This window comes from Equus asinus, chromosome 5 (assembly GCF_041296235.1).
Source record: "Equus asinus isolate D_3611 breed Donkey chromosome 5, EquAss-T2T_v2, whole genome shotgun sequence".
NCBI lineage: Eukaryota > Metazoa > Chordata > Mammalia > Perissodactyla > Equidae > Equus > Equus asinus.
The window spans coordinates 107,707,707-107,725,750 of record NC_091794.1 but is presented as its reverse complement, the minus strand read 5'-3'; the positions used below and the strand labels follow the sequence as shown (position 1 = coordinate 107,725,750).

Below are 18,044 nucleotides of genomic sequence, written 5' to 3'. Positions count from 1 at the left end.
CAAACTGGGTATATCACTTAATGATCTTGTTTTAACCTACCTTCCCCACTGGAATGGCAGCTCCATGAGGACAGGGATTTCTGTCTGTTGTCTTCACTGCTGTACCACCAGCACATAAAATGATGCCCGGCAGAGTGTTAATGCTCCACAAATATTTGTGGAATGAATGAATGAATTTCAACCATTAATTTAAAATTAAAACTGAATAAGTAGCCTGATAAACAACATAAAGGCGCCATCCTATCTTCCTGTTCACATGTGGTCAACAATAATGGAGAACTGGTAAGATTGCCCCCTGCCAAGCTCCAACACCAAATGCAAGAAATGCAAAGCAAAGAGACAGACCTGGGCATGAATGCTAAGTTGGTGAAGTCAAGTGCAGAGACCATCTTTCTCCTTTATGATCACCAAACATATTCTGCTTCCTAACACCTCAGTACTTACTTTGCTTTAAATATGTGGAAAATGCACTGGAATTCACCCATATAAAGTACTTTGGAAAAATGTCTCAAAGCAAGGGCTGAAAACCAGTCGTAAGACTCACTTAACAGCAAGGTGTTGGGGGAAGAAGAATAACAAAACACTACTGGGAAATATAAAAACACAGGCTGGCACTCTAGTGAAGGGAGCAATTAGGGGGCTGCTGAGGCCATCATTACTTCTACCTAAAAAGAGACTTTAGATTGAAGACGCAAGTATGCTAGGAGATAGGAGATAGCTTTAAATGAGTTGCTTCCTCTCACTGTAGGTTTTCCATTTCTTTAACCTCCTGTTTGCTTCTCCCAACCCTGAATTCCAGTTACCAGGTTAATATAATATGTGTCACATGTGAAAATCTACAGCTCCAATGTCACTATACATAGAGTGTTTCATGCATATCCTTTAAAACTGACTCCAGTTCTGTTGCTAAGAAACTGCAGAAGGAAAGGGTTTTCCAGCCTCTTCATTTATAAAATAACCACTTTGTCTATAGGAGAACAAATGCAATCTCTCAAGTCCCCTTGTGTCTTGTTCTCATTTTTTAAATGAACAGGGAAAGATGATAGAGAGTGGCTGAAAGTGTATGCTATCTCCATTTTTTTTACATGCCCTTGAAAATGAGATGGAAAACATGGTTTCAACAACCCACCACCCTACTGTTTATTAATCTTTCAAGCTGAAGATTCTCTACAACACGTCCCCCCTTCAAGCAAACGTAAAAAATATCCCATAAAAATTACTCTTTGACTTTAAAAGATTATCCCGAGCAGCAAGGAATAATTTAGGGTATGCTTGTATTCGATGCAGGGTTATTTCCCAGGTCTCTGTTCTGCACTGCCCCAAGGCCTAAACATATACACAAACACACACAGACACATGGAACCCCAAAGAATGGCACAATTTATAGTTGGCTTTTAAAAAGAATACCTAAAATTAGGACTGGGAATAAGGAACTTAAAGACATATTGGTTAAAGAAAATGAGAAAAAGAATGACCTTGTTTAAAAAGAAAGAGAAAAACAGGCAAACTAACTTTGACCACAGTAGAAAGAGGAAGCCTAGAAAGCAATAAAGCCATGTATGTGAAACACAAGGTCACAACTGAATCTGTGGATTTAACCCAGAGGCAACTTGTACTGACACGAAATACTAAAACAAATTTTTGAAATAGCTCTCCCTTTCTAATGCTTAGACTATTTCATTTACCAAAGAATTTTAAAATACATTTTTCTTTACAGTAGAATCTTTCTGCAAACTAATTGACAAAATTGATTGCCTTACACCAACTTTTCTGCACATAAGTGATTTTTAATTCGCTGTCTCATTTCTGAAAAGATTTGAACGTAAACTCCACTCTATCCACATTATCAACTTCTTCAAACAACAGTTTGATTCAAAGGCAGATGGGAGTCAATCGCAGGAAAAATAGTTTGATTTCACTAATACTTGAAACATTAGGCAAATTTTATCTGAATCTACATTTTCCTTTTTAATATTTAGAACTGATTTTTACCATGGACCAAATTAAGAATATATAACACAAGTAATATGGTTATTACTTATGTGTAAATAATATGTCAACATTTATATTTCTCTTACTTTTCCTACTCTCATATCTAAGAATTAAGTCGGTCACAGGAAATAGTACCAATTTAGTTTAAAATTAGAGGAAGAGTAATCAGGAGAGAGAAAAATCTACTCAGTTCAATTTAAAATTTACTAAGTATTTTTACATGTCGCACTAAATACAGTATGTCTATATTTCGAGTGAATAGCAACATTTCCGAGGGAGCTGTAAAAATTTTCAGATTAAGATTTCTTAGAAGGTAAGAATTTCAATGTTAAGATTCAATTTACGAAAGTTTACAATTATATAAAATGATGTATGTACATGAACAAAGACCTGAAGAGAGCACAAAAACAGGAAACAGAGACAGAGGTATGGTTTCAAGTTCTCTTCAATGTTTTTATAATGATGTTCTAACAATAGGGTAAAGTCACATAAAGTTTACAAAAGAAGAAGAAAATGAATGGATTCAAATTAGATGATCTATAGGATCCTCCTTTTATCAACATTTTGAATGACTATATAAAACGCTCAACAGCTCTGGAAATTTTACCATTCCTAAAATGAATATCATACACTTAAGCCTTCCCTTATATTGAAGATATAAATTTAAAACCAAACACCAAGATTCTGGAGCTCATAAAGCCCATGTGATGATAATGGCAGGCTGTGGGAGGCTCTCTTCCCCCTTGTCATCATCGCCCTCTTTGCTTTCACCTCCACAACCTCCTGCTGCTATAGGACCTTAACTGTGGTTCTGCTGTGAATGCCATTTTCTATAGCTGCCACACAAACAGTAAATAAAATTCATTATATTTTTGCCTCACTAAGCAGCTTTGTCTTCTGGCACATCCAGATGCCTGGCCTGAAGAGAGTGAACAATGAAAACAATGTTTTCTCAAGCACACATTTCCAAAAAGGGCAAAACAAAGGCACCTGAAGATGCTGCTGGGGAAAGACACCATGTGAATTGAAGTGTGTATTCTGTGTAAGTAATTCCTTGACCAGCCATGCGGGTTCATTGGATTACAAATATTCAGAAAATTAGTTTCCCGTGTCATGTCAATTTTGAAAGAAGGATTTTCATTTATATTTATGATAAACTGAGCTTTAAATTGAAGGAAGCTTTAGACGTTTTAAAATTTATGAATTTGTAAATCCAAGTACATGGCTCATTAAGGTTTATTGCCACTACGTATTAACTATCTTCAGATAAAAATTTTAGAGGTTATTTGTATCTAGATTGTTCACCTCAATGTATTACATCAAAATTGGTATAAAATATTTACGGGAAAGCATATTTCAAGATTAAAGTTACAATTACCCAAAATGAAATGGAAACACTGCAGGAATATCGTAAGCAACAAAATTTACCTGACACAACACCTGGATTTTTGCTGAAAGTTAATTCAACATGAAAATAATTTCTAAAACAAACATGGCCAAGCGGACAGGAAGCAAAGAGTGAAATGCACAGCTCAGGGGAGCACCCAATGTTAAACCTTGCAAGTCAGGCCAAACTCCACAAAGAAAATGCAGGCCCTGAATTTTAAAAAGAATTCAGTTAGCATCCCCAGTATTTCCATAATCAACAGCTGAATGTTAATTAAGAGCACAGCATCAAGCAGCAATGGAATCCCAGTGCAATAAGCAACAACACAACAGCAGCAAATGCTACCTTCAGCATGCATGCATAAATAAACAGAATTAATAACTATGCAAGCATGGAAGGGTGACTTAATCTGTTTCGATTAGTTGTAGTTCAGCTTGGGGCCTTTGTGTTACAGTTAAATGTGTTCATCATGTTTAATTAAAACAATAATCTAGGGTTTCAGGGTTTCTTTTAAAGTTCTGATCTGTATTTTCCTTCTCTTTCTCTTCATAAATTCTACTGATTTGGATGACTTCCTGAAAAGGAACAACATTTTTAGCATAACATAGGTGAAACTGGTTAACCATCACTATAATTCTCAAGTGCAGCAGCCAGCCATTTACTTTGGCTCCATCGTGGCCCATATCAAGGTATTTAATAAGCTTCATGAATTGACCTAGCATTTCTTCAAAAATGCTTCTCTGATCTGACCCGATTTATTTAGCCTGAAAGACTTTGCCATGAGCTAGCTACCAAGGTGTATCTCACAATCACTCCCGTAAAGCAGAGTTCATTTGTCACTGTCTGGCCTAGAATTTGTCAGAAATTGGCACAAATCTGGCTTCAGTTCAACAAGATTTAAATTATCTCAGTCCTAAAGCAACTTCAGTAAGAAATATAATATCCATACACATACAAATTGCCAAAGGAATCACTTAGACAAAGTGTGAAATGAAAGGCCTCCTACCATGTAATTTTGAGGCCTAAGATCTCAAGAATCAACGATCATCTGAATGACCTAGGATGAAGAGGTTGGCTGACATGTTCACTATTAATAATAATTTGGGAGCTTTTTCTAAAAAGTAAAACTTTTAAGGTCAGCTTTGGATGCATGTAAAAGTTTTTCTCTTTGATGCTGATGGATAATTATTAACTATTACAAATTTTAAAATGCTGGATGGAGGACAATTTTAATTACAGTCATACATTGCTTAAGGTACTGAGAACTGTGTCTTTAGGCAATTTCGTCATTGTGCAAACATCACAGAGTGTACTTACACAAACCTAGATGGAATAACCTACTACGCAGCTAGGCTATGTGGTACTAATCTTATGGGACCAATGTTGTATATACAGTCTGTGAGTGACTGGAACGTCATTATGTGGTGCATGATTGTATAGTGAAGAATCTTTATTTTTTTTTAAAGATTTTATTTTTTTCCTTTTTCTCCCCAAAGCCCCCCAGTACATAGTTGTATATTCTTCATTGTGGGTTCTTCTAGTTTTGGCATGTGGGATGCTCCCTCAGCGTGGTTTGATGAGCAGTGCCATGTCCGCGCCCAGGATTCGAACCAACGAAACACTGGGCCACCTGCAGCGGAGCGCGTGAACTTAACCACTCGGCCACTGGGCCAGCCCCAAGAATCTTTAAAAACAATAGTCTTTAGGAGATCTCGTCAAGATGGCAGCATAGGCAGATTGTATTCATGGGAGGATGTGAGTTCACAACCAGGTTTTTGTAAAAATTACCCTGGAGAGAAAACTGAAAACTGGATTAAAAGAACCCCCATAACAAGGGACAGTCCTGACTGAGGTGGAAGAGGAAGAAATTCCTTCTGGAGAGAAAGCAAGCCACCTTTGCAAGTGGCAGAGCTTCACAGCCAGCCAGGCAGGAGCCACCCCAAGGTACACAGCCTTCCCTGGAGAAGTGGGGACCTGAGTGGGGGCACATTACTGCTATAAGCATCCTTCAGACTCAGCACAAATGAGACGAGTGTCCTACTATCTGGCTTCACAGGCTGTTAACTGCAACGAGGAATACCCCAAGAAAAGCTATGGGAGGAAAGCCGAAAACATCCGGCTCTTAAAGGGCCCATACACAAATTCACCCATCTCAGACAGCAACCTAAAATCACCAGAAAGAAGGTTGCACAGTCCTTTGGTGAAAAGAGACTCACCTGGTAGGCTCTGGGTGAATCTCAATGAGAGGTGAGACCTCTCCAAAGACTGAAACATTGGTGGCAGCCATTGTTATGACCTAGTACAGGCGTGCTGACATAGATACTGGCAGACGCCATTGAAGTTCTTCCCCTGGCCTGTTAGCCCAGCGGTCTGCCACACCCACTAGAGTGCAGATTTAATCCAGTTCAGCCAGGGCAGGCACCCCACCCAAGGGACCGGACCCACCCAACAGCAAGCCCTCAGGCTACCTGTCAGCCTGCATAGACTGGGTGCCTTGATCCTCTACAGGCAGGCAAGTGTGTCTACCTCTGTGCAGCGGGGCCCATTTGAGGACCAGGGGAACTGTGGGGGAGGGGTGGGGGGTCTCTGCAGTGGGGCAAAGAAGCACGCTCCGGGGGATCAGGAAGTGTGCATGGACCAGGACTGTGTTGACCATGTGTGTGGACCTGAGGGGGGTAGGGCTTATCAGCAGCAGCAGACCTGTGCTTCACAAACAGCCACAAAGAGGATCAGCCCCACCTTCCAAAGCCTGAAACAATTGGGTGCCTAGGACCAGTCCCACTCAGCTGCAATCCTAAGAGAGCTGACAACAGCCTTGCAGGCCTGAGGCCTACAGCAACTGTAAGCCCCTAAGCCTAGCAACTCCCTCACTGGGTACCTACTCAATTAACAGGAAAACTGCAACAGCAGTGTGCTATTAGACCTTTAGCCAATGGTACTGGGGATCCCCAAAGCCGGTTTACAAACAGACAGCCACGGAGGGAAAGACTAGACTCCCTGGGTACCTGCAATAAGAGCAACCCTGCCATAGCAGAAGGACATAAGTAGCCCACACAGGAGTCACTTCTGGATCATTTGGACTGGTGATGAGAGGGAAGCACACTACTGGGCCTAAAAGGCATCTCTTACATAAGGCCACTTCTCCAAGATCAGGAGACATAACTGATTCACTTAATATATAGATATAAGCACAGAGAAAGAGGCATAATGAGAAGGCAAAGGAACACATTCCAGGCAAGGGAACAGGACAAAATCCCAGAAATAGAACTAAATGAAACAGAAATAAGCAATCTACCTGACAAAGAGTTCAAACAAAAACTCATAAGGATGCTCACTGATATTGGGAGAAGACTGGATGAACACAGTAAGAACGTCGACAAAGAATTGGAAAACATAAAAAAGAACCAATCAGGGGGCTGGCCCCGTGGCCGAGTGGTTAAGTTCGCGCACTCCGCTGCAGGCGGCCCAGTGTTTCGTTAGTTCGACTCCTGGGCGCGGACATGGCACTGCTCATCAAACCACGCTGAGGCAGCGTCCCACATGCCACAACTAGAAGAACCCACAACGAAGAATACACAACTATGTACCGGGGGGCTTTGGGGAGAAAAAGGAAAAAATAAAATCTTAAAAAAAAAAAAATTCTCTATTAAAAAAAAAAAAAAAAGAACCAATCAGAAATGAATACTGGAAATGAAAATTCACTAGAGGGACTCAATAGCAGAGTAGATGATACAGAAGAATGGATCAGCGAGCTGGATGAAAGACTAGAGGAAATCATCCAAGCTGAACAGATAAAAGAAAAAAGAATTAAAAAGAATGAGAACAGTCTAAGGGAACTCTGTGACAATATCAAGTGCACTAATAATCATATTATAGGTGTCCCAGAAGGAGAAGAGAGAGACAAAGGAACAGAGAATCTAATTGAAGAAATAACAGCTGAAAACTTTCCTAAGCTAAGGAAGGAAACAGACATCCAAGTACAGGAAGCAGAGAGAGCACCAAACAAGATAAGCCCAAAGAGCCCCACATCAAGACACATTATAATTAAAATGTCCAAAATTAAAGATAAAGAGAGAATCCTAAAAGCGGCAAGAGAAAGGCAACAACTGACATATAAAGGAAGGCCCATAAGGCTATCGGCAGACTTCTCAGCTGAAACTCTACAGGCTAGAAGAGAGTGGCATGATATATTTACAGTGCTGAAAAGAAAAAACCTACAGCCTAGAATACTCTATCCAGCAAGGTTATCATTCGGAATGGAAGCAGAGATAAAGAGCTTCCCAGAGAAGCAAAAATTAAAGGAGTTTATCACCAAGAAATCAGTTCTACAAGAAATGCTGAAGGGATTTATTTAAGTGGGAAAGTAAAGACCACAAATAGGGATAAGAGAATTATCAAAAAACAAAGAAACAAAAAACCCCAGGCAATAAAATCACTGGTAAAGGCAAAAATATAGCAAAGGTAGCAGATCAACCACCTATGAAGATAATATGAAGGTTAACAGACAAAAGGACTGAAATTACCTATTTCAATGATAAGAGGGTAATGGATAGACACACACAAAACAAGAGATTAGATAATGATTTCAAAACATAAAATGTGGGAGGAGGGGAGTAAAAGAGTAGAGCTTTTAGAAAGAAGTCAAGCTAAAGAGACTATCGACTCAATATAGATTTCTGTATACATAGAATATTATATAGGAACCTCACAGTAATCACAAACCAGATACCTATAGTAAGTAAACAAATAAGAGGAAAGAAATCAAACATATCACTAAAGAAAGCCATCAAACTACAAGGGAAGAGAGTGAGAGAGGAAGAAAGGAACAGAGAATAACTACTAAAACACCTAGGGAAAAAAAGGTAACAAAATGGCAATAAAAACATATTTATCAATAGCTACTTTAAACGTTAATGGACTAAATGCTTCAATCAAAAGGTATAAGGTGGCCAATTGGATTAAAAAAACAAGATCTATATATATGCTGCATCCAAGAGACACACTTCAGACCTAAAGACACTCACAAACTTAAAGTGAAAGGATGGAAAAAGATACTCCATGCAAATGTCAATGAAAAGAAAGCTGGGTAGCAATACTTATATCAGAGAAAATAGACTTTAAAACCAAAACTGTATCAAGAGACAAAGAAGGGCACTACACAATAATAAAGGGAACAATCCAACAAGAGGATATAACACTTGTAAATATCTATGCACTCAATATAGGAGCACCTAAATATATAAAGTAATTATTAACAGACATAAAAGGAGAAATAGTAACACAGCAATAGTAGGGGACTTAAACACTCCACTTACACCAATGGATAGATCATCCAAACAGAAGACCAATACGGAAACATTAGAAACATTGGCCTTAAACAACACATTAGACCAGATGGACTTCGAAGATATATATAGAACATTTCATCCCAAACCCCAGAATACACATTCTTTTCAAATGCACATGGAACAGTCTCCACAATTAATCTCATATTAGGCCACAAAGCAAGTCTCAATAAATTTAAGAAGATCAAAATAATAACAAGCATCTTTTGTGACCACAAAGGTATGAAACTAGAAATCAACTAGAGGAAGAAAGTCAGAAAAGCCACAAAAATGTGGAGATTAAACAAAATGCTACTGAACAATGATTGGGTTAATGAAGAAATCAAAGGAAAAATCAAAAATTACCTGGAGACAAATGAAAATGAAAATATAACATGCCAAAATCTATAGGATACAACAAAAGCAGTTCTAAGAGGGAAATTTATAGCAATTCAGGCCTACTTCAACAAACAAGAAAAATCCCAAATAAACAATATAACAGTTTCCCTAAAGGAACTGGAAAAAGAAGAACAAACAAAGCCCAAAATCAGCAGAAGGAAGGAAATAATGAAAATCAGAGCAGAAATAAATGAAATAGAGACTAAAAAAAACAATAGAAAAAAATTAATGAAACCAACACTTGGTTCTTTGAAAAGATAAACAAAATTGACAAATCTTTAGCTAGATTCACCAAGAAAAAGAGAGAGAAGGCTCAGATAAATAAAATCAGAAATGAAAGAGGAGAAATTACAAGGGACACCTCAGAAATACAAAAGATTATAAGAGAATACTATGAAAAGCTATATGCCAACAAATTGGATAATCTAGAAGAAATGGATAAATTCGTAGAATCGTACAACCTTCCAAAACTGGATCAAGAGGAAGTAGAGAATTTGAATAGACCAATAACCAGTAAGCAGGTTGAAACAGTAATCAAAAATCTCCCAAAAAATAAAAGTCCAGGACCAGATGGCTTCCCTGGTGAATTCTAGCAAACATTCAAAGAAGACTTAATACCTATCCTTCTCAAACTGTTCCAAAAATTGAAGAGGAGGGGAGGCTTCCTAACTCATTCTATGAAGCCAACATTATCCTGATACCAAAAACAGACAAGGACAACACAAAAAAAGAAAATTACAAGCCAGTATCAGTGATGAACATCAATGCAAAAATCTTCAACAAAATCAAATAGTAAATCGAATACAACAATACATTAAAAATATCATACATCATGATCAAGTGGGGTTTACTCCAGGGATGCAGGAATGGTTCAACACCCACAAATCAATCAACATGATACACCACATTAACAAAATGAAGAATAAATAACACAGGATCATCTCAATAGAAGCAGAGAAAGCATTTGACAAGATACAGCATCCATTTTATGATAAAAACTCTAAATAAAATGGGTATAGAAGGAAAATATCTCAACAAAATAAAGGCTATATACGAGAAACCCACAGCTAATATCATTCTCAATGGAGAAAAACTGAAAGCTATCCCTTTAAGAACAGAAACCAGACAAGGATGCCTGCTTTCACCACTCTCATTTAACATAGCAGTGGAAGTCCTAGCCAGAGCAATTAGGCAAGAAAAATAAATAAAAGGGGTCCAAATTGGAAAAGAAGACATGAAACCATCACTATTTGCAGACGACATGATTTTACATACAGAAAACCCTAAAGAATCCACTAAAAAATTTTTAGAAATGATAAATGAGTACAGTCAAGTCACAGCATACAAAATCAACATACAAAAATCAGTTGCGTTTCTATACACTAACAATGAAGTAGCAGAAAGAGAAATTAAGAATACAATGCCATTTATAATTGCAAGAAAAAGAATAAAATACCTAGGAATAAACTTAACCAAAGAGGTGAAAGAGCTGTATACAAAAAACTATAAAACATGGTTGAAAGAAATTAAAGACGATGCAAAGAAATGGAAACATATTACGTGTTCTTGGATTGGAAGAATTAACATAGTTAAAATGTCCATACTTCCTAAAGTAATCTATAGAGTCAACGCAATCCCTATCAAAGTTCCAACAACATTTTTCACAGTAATAGAACAAAGAATCCTAAAAATCACATGGAACAACAAAAGACCCCGAATAGCCAAAGGAATCCTGAGGAAAAAGAACAAAGCTGGAGGTATCATACACACTCCCTGATTTCAAAATATACTACAAAGCAATAGTAACCAAAACAGCCTGGTACTGGCACAAAAACAGACACACAGATCAATGGAACAGAATCGAGAGCCCAGAAATAAACCCATACATATATGGACAGCTAATTTTTGACAAGAGAGCCAAAAGCATATAATGGAGAAAGGAGAGTCTCTTCAATAAATGGTGTTGGGAAAACTGGACAGCCACATGCAAAAGAATGAAAGTAGACCATTATCTTACACCATGCACAAAAATCTACTCAAAATGGATTGAAGACTTGAATGTAAGACCTGAAACCATGAAACATGTAGAAGAAAGCATAGGCAATACACTCCTTGACATTGGTCCTAGTAGCATATTTTCAAGTACCATGTCTATCAGGCAAGGGAAACAAAAGAAAAAATAAACAAATGGGACTACATCAAACTAAAGCTTCTGCACAGCAAAGGAAACCATCAACAAAACGAAAAGACAACCTAACAAGTGGGAGAAGATATTTGCAAACCATATATCAGATAAGGGGTTAATATCCAAAATACACAAAGAGCTCATACATCTCAACAACAAAAAAACCAACAACCCAATTAAAACATGGGCAAAAGATCTGAACAGAGATTTCTCCAAAGAAGATATACAGATGGCCAACAGGCACATGAAAAGATGTTCAACATCATTAGCTATCAGGGAAATGCAAATCAAAACTACAATGAGATATCACCTCACTCTGGTCAGAACGGCTATAATTAACAAGACAGGAAACAACAAGTGTTGGAGAGAGTGTAGAGAGAAGGGAATCCTTGTATATTTCTAGTGGCAGTGCAAACTGGTGCAGCCACTAGGGAAAGCAGTATGGAGTTTCCTCAGAAAATTAAGAATGGATCTTCCATATGATCTAGCTATTCTACTGCTGGGTATTTATCCAAAGAACTTGAAAACACAAATGCATAAAGATACACACACTCTTATGTTCATCGCAGCATTATTCACAACAGCCAAGACTTGGAAGCAACCTAGGTGCCCATCAAGGGATGAATGGATAAAGAAGGTGTCGTATATATACACAATGGAATACTACTCAGCCATAAGAAATGAGGAAATCAGGCCATTTGTGACAACACCGATGGACCCTGAGGGTTTTATGCTAAATGAAATAAGTCAGAGGGAGAAAGTCAAATACCATATGATCTCACTCAAAAGTAGAAGATAAAAACAACAACAAATGAACACAGAGCAACAGAGATTGGACTGGTGATTACCAAGAGGGGAAGCGGGGAGGGAGGAGGGTGAAAGAAGGTTGATTAGGCACACATGTATGTTGATGGATTATAATCAGTTTTTGGGTGGTGAACATGATGTAATCTACACAGAATTCGAAATATGTTATGATGTACACCTTAAAGTTATATAATGTTATCCAATGTTACCGCAAGAAAAAAATAAAAACAATAATCTTGAATAAAGAGTTGTCAATATTCCTCAAGCCCCTCATAGGTAGAGATATTATTCTCTACCAGACATTACTGTCATCATTAATTAGCCCTTACTCTTAATAAGTTTACAAACTAGGAGGGTAATCAACTCAGAAATAAAGACTGAGGAACAAAGACCTGGTGACAGTGCTACAAAAGATAGCATGAGGAAGCAAAGGATTAACTGTCAATAAATGATGCAAACAGGAGTTGCAGATCAGAAAAGGGAACAAGCACTGTAGGATGGGCCAGAGAACTGAGCTAAGCCTTGAAGAACGAATCATTTGGATTTACACTGGAAAGAGAGATTAATCTGCTCACGGAGCAGTGGACCTGCCAGAGCCAGGAGGTACACAAGCTGCCTGTCCACAGCACAGCCAGGGATTCACGCTGTCAGATGCTCTACCAACTCTCTCACAAACAGTGTTCGATTCATACAAATGCAAAGGAAAACAACCTCATTGACATTGCTGTCGTTAGATCAGACAGTGAGTAATTAGATAAACTGATATACTGGAGGCAGTGAAATTTAAAAATAACTAGAATGTCCAAGTATAAAGAAAACTGAGAGGAAAAAAAAGAGAGGTAGGCCCATGTACTTATTGTAGTTGGGACACATTTGTTTTGCTTATTCCTGTGAGTCCTGGGGTGAGAAAATGTGGTAAATTCAAAAGAAGCAGGGTCATATACACACAGCGGGTGCTTTCTCACAGCCAAAACCAGGCTAAGCTAAGGAGTCTTGTTGGTTTACGTGCCTGGCTGCCACATAAAACTATTCAAAGATCTGATTTGGATACATTTATCAGATGCTCCCTTCACCTACCAATTATTCAATCCCTCTCTCATTCACTTTTGAGGTTTTAGAAAGTGAAGCTCACCTTCCTATAAATAAAGGAACCGTTGGATCCCTAGGCTCTGCAAGGGCTGGACAACTGCCAAAACATTTCTCAAAACTTATACTAAAACAGGGGCTGGCCCCGTGGCCGAGTGGTTAGGTTCGCGCGCTCCGCTGCAGGCGGCCCAGTGTTTCGTTGGTTCGAATCCTGGGCGCGGACATGGCACTGCTCATCGGACCACGCTGAGGCAGCGTCCCACATGCCACAACTAGAAGAACCCACAACGAAGAATGCACAACTATGTACCGGGGGGCTTTGGGGAGAAAAAAGGAAAAAAATAAAATCTTTAAAAAAAAAAAAACTTATACTAAAACAAGAAGCAAACATGATGAAAATGAGTCGCCAAAGATCAGGATTTGTGCAGTTAAGGGTCATGCTCCTGCACTCAGAACGTGCAGCACTGTGGAGTCATGTTTCCTTCTTCAAAATAAAGCCGGGCTTTTTCCGGCACGTGAAACTCTCCCTTCCATCCCACTGTCTGCTAAAGGTCCCCACACAGCAGGAGCAGCAGCAGGGGAGGCAGAGGCCACATCATGCCCCACATAAGCAAGTGCTGCAGGAAAAAGAAGCTACCTTTAAGCAGGAAGAGCTTTCTTTTAAGCTGGAATTTTAAAATTCCAGAGGGACTGAAAGATTAAGGGAGAAATGAAGGGAGACAGGAGAGAGTCACAGCTAGTGAGGAGCTAGGGAAGCATGAGTGAGAAAGGAGGGTCAGTCGGGGAGGACAAGAAAGCGGAAGGGGAGGAGAGACCAAAAGGAAGCGGAGGCCAATGGGAGAAGCTCAAGAACTGAAGGAGAGAGAATGAGAAGTGTCACAGGACATCCATGTTGACAAGGACCTGTAGATTGATGTCATTTTACACATCCGTGACATCCGTCTCATCTCCTTATGTCTTTCTTCCACAAAGGCTTTTTGTAGAATTTAAAATTTTTATCAATCAAATCTATCTCCTTCTCACATACGCAGGTGTATGGTGAAAAACAACATCTGTATGACTTTTCAAAACAACTGAGTTTAACATTTTTACTTTGACCATTGTCTGGAACAACAACAAATATTTATTTAAGAAGTTTCCATCTCTTTACTAATCACGTAAGGTTTTTAAACTTTTACTTTCAAAACAGCAACATCAACTTCATCGTTAAGTCTGATAAACTTAAAGTCTTAAGGGATTATTGAAGAGGCCCTCTATTACCGAATGTGGAGGGCCATTTCAGTTCATCCCTGGGCCTCCTAGTCTTTTCCTCATTCCTCTCAACTCCTGCCTGCCTTCACCTATAGCCATTCCATAAACAAATTCTCTTGGATCCACCTTCAATATATATCCAGGATCTCCCACTTCTCACCACCATGGCTGCCACACTACTCAATCACCAGTCTGGGCCTGGACTCTCACAACGGCCCCCGAAGCCCACTCTTGACTCAGCAGCCAGAGTGCTACCCATTGGCAGATGGAGTCACACCTCTGCTCAGAATCAGCTCACACAGAGAAAGCAGCAAGGTGCTGACCAGGGGTCCACAGGCCGCACCTGATTTGCCCCCTGTAGCACCCCCTCCCCCATAATCCATCTCTCCTACCACTCCCCCTCCATATACACTCCTGTCTATTTCTTTTTTTTTTTTTAAAGATTTTATTTTTTTCTGTTTTCTCCACAAAGCCCCCCAGTACACAGCTGTATATTCTTCGTTGTGGGTCCTTCTAGTTGTGGCATGTGAGATGCTGCCTCAGCGTGGTTTGATGAGCAGTGCCATGTCCGCACCCAGGATTCGAACCAACGAAACACTGGGCCGCCTGCAGCAGAGCGCGCGAACTTAACCACTCGGCCACGGGAACAGCCCCCTGTCTATTTCTTGAACATGCCAGGCCTGCTTTCACCTTAGCGCCCAGAAATCCCTGATATCCAAAAGGCCCGCCTCCTCACTTCCCTAAGGTCTCTGCTCAAATGGTACTTCCGAGACCTCTCCTGAGCCCCCTTACACAGGCAGCACAGCGTCCCTGTGCAGGTTATTCCTGTCCTCTTACTGTGGTTTATTTTCCTCAGCATGTGTACTACCACTTGACAGACAGTGATTTACTGGTGGCCTCCCATCTTAAAACATAAGCCTTGTGAGAAGAGATGCCAGCCTTCATCTTAATTTCATTCAACCTAAAGGGCAAATGTCAAGTGGTAATACTCATTTTGAAGACTGTATTTGCAAAGGCACAAGAAATCTATAAGTCTTCTACAGCAATACATGGGTTTGCAAATCTGTATTTGTGGGTACATTTCTATCTCTGCACCTTCTTTAATGGGCCATAATGATAGAATGAATATGTAAGATCCGCTGTATTTATTTAATCAGGTCTATGCTTCCTGCTTTTGACTAATGTACTTCAGCAGCTTGGGGAATCCTGCTAGTACTCAAAATAAAAACAAGTCACCAGCCCCACTCTAGGTTACATATCAAATGGTTTCAACATGCTTATATCCTAAAACAGGGAGGTATCAAAAGCTAGCTTGCACCAAAAACAAACCAACCAACCAAAACTAACTTTTTTTAAGAGTAACTATCAATTTCTTCTCTCTTTCCATGAAACCTGGAAAATCTTTCCCATTATCTATGGAACCTAAGCTTAGTAAAATCAAGTCTTTATGTATAATTATGAAGCTTAAAGGCTCCTTTCCTTGAGTGATGGATGCCATGGGCAGTCTGTACACATGACTGAACCTTTGGAATGGGCCTCTTTTCCCCCGAGTAGCAGGGAAGTGACACAGTGAGAAGCAAACACCTCAATGACCCAGACCACAAGGCAAACTCCCATCCGAGCTCACCACTTCATCCTCGGTCCAGCACTTTTCAATCAGCTTGGGCACAGGCTTCTTTACCAGGCGCTGCAGGGCTTTGCCGGCATCATAACTGCTTTCGTGTAGCTAAAACAACAATAATTTTAGTTAGTTAATTGCACCAAATAACAGAACTGGAAGCAAATCAATAAAAGGAAAGCCCTGCATTTACTCTCTCTTATAGAAGAATCATGAGATGGGCATACAGATTCACAATCATTTTAGTCAGCATGATAACTTGTTCTCATCCAGCTACTTCCCCAGTTCCACCTATTCTGGGAGAGGGAGATAGGTAAAGGTAGAGAACATTTTAGCAATAGTAGAAATAGGATTAAGAATAACAATAACAAACATGAATTAACATCTGGCCTCGAACAGTGTTAAGCATATTCCATGTATTCATTATCTTCCTTAATCCTCTGAGGAAGGTCTTCCTTCCCTCATATAATCTTATGAGGTAGGAACTACGGTCACCTCATTTTATGAATGAGGAAACTGAGGCATAGAAAGGTCAAGTAAAGATGCTCACCACACTAAGCCAGTAGGCGGTGAAGTCATGACTCAAATCCAGCCAACGTGACCCCCACTCTTCTCCCATTGTCCCCAAAGTGGCCTAAAGACATGCTAGATTATGTTCTTTCCCTTTAGCATTTCTTAAGGCTTTCAAATGTAGTAATTTCATTAAAGAAACTAATTCTGTAACAGTATACTAACTTCTCAGGACACACAAATAAAGATGCTGGTTTATCTACACATTCCTTTTAGGATCAAACTTCTCTCCTGTCAATGCTAATGAACTTTTTTCACTCCATATCCTTTTTAACCCTGGGCAGTGCCTGGTACCACTGACCCCTCTTTATCTTGCAAAGATACGCCTGCCTTGGCTTCTGTGACCCCATACACTCCTAGTTCCTGAATCTCAACTTGCAGACAATGGAGAGAAACAGCAGGTAGAGAGATCCTCTTGCTCAATCTACTTCCCCAGACTGTGCCTATCCCTCTAAAATTCTCACTGGAAGTCTGCCTTTCATTTAAAAATCTACTTCTCTGACACAGCAATCTGTTTTGGCTAAGACTTGTATCTCCAGTGCCTAACACAGGCTGTAGCATAAGGTGACATAACACAAATACTTGTTACATTAATACATAAATGCCTTCAACTACTGTCCCTAAGTAGGCTTGACCCAAAGCTAAATCTTGGTTTATTCAGATTCAGTCAGCCTATGTTGACAGAGTGCCTCTTTCGTTCAGCAGCGTATGAGACCCTGGAGAGATGGCAGTGAACAAAATAGGCAGAGGATCCCTGCTCTCGTGGAGCAGACGTTCTGATTTTCTCACCTGTGCTTCAATCTCTTATTTGAACAATTCACCAGCATTTGCTGAAGACCCAGTCAAATAAGCTAGCCTGGTGGCCCAGTGGTTAAGATTTGGCATTCTCACGGTCACGGCCCAGGTTCATTTCCCAGTTAGGGAACCAAGTACACCACCCATTTGTGGGTTGTCATACTGTGACAGCTGCGTGTTGCTGTGATACTGACAGCTATGCTACCAGTATTTCAAATACCAGCAGGGTCACCCACGATGGATGGGTTTCAGTGGAGCTTCCATACTAGACAGACTAGGAAGAAGGACCTGGCCACCCACTTTTCAAAAAACTAGCCATGAAAACCCTATGAATAGCAGCAGAGCACTGTCTGATATAGCCCAGGAAAGTGAGAGGGTGGTGCAAAAAGACTGGGCAGGGTTCCACTCTGCTGGACACAGGGTAGCTAGGAGTCGGAACTGACTCAACAGCACTAACAACAACAACAACAACAACAACAGTACAAAAACAGTTTAAATAAGGTACAAACCTTAGTAACTCAGTTTTTATTTGCAGCAAACTCACAAACTCGTGGGGATATGTTGTGGGGATACGAGACACACAAGATGACAAAATCAAACAGGGTGTAGTAATTACTTTCACCTAGATGT

The 18,044-nt window shown here is 39.7% G+C and overlaps 1 protein-coding gene across 7 annotated transcripts in view; it reads right to left on the bottom strand.

The window, feature by feature from the left end:
* Window positions 1-18,044, bottom strand: part of RERE (arginine-glutamic acid dipeptide repeats) — a 403,675-nt gene that overhangs the window by 87,570 nt on the left and 298,061 nt on the right. For all 7 annotated transcript variants that reach the window (XM_044769612.2, XM_044769615.2, XM_070511161.1 and 4 more), the window contains one exon: window positions 16,059-16,157. In XM_044769612.2, the coding sequence (XP_044625547.2) occupies window positions 16,059-16,157 (99 nt within the window). The remainder of the gene's footprint in view (window positions 1-16,058; window positions 16,158-18,044) is intronic.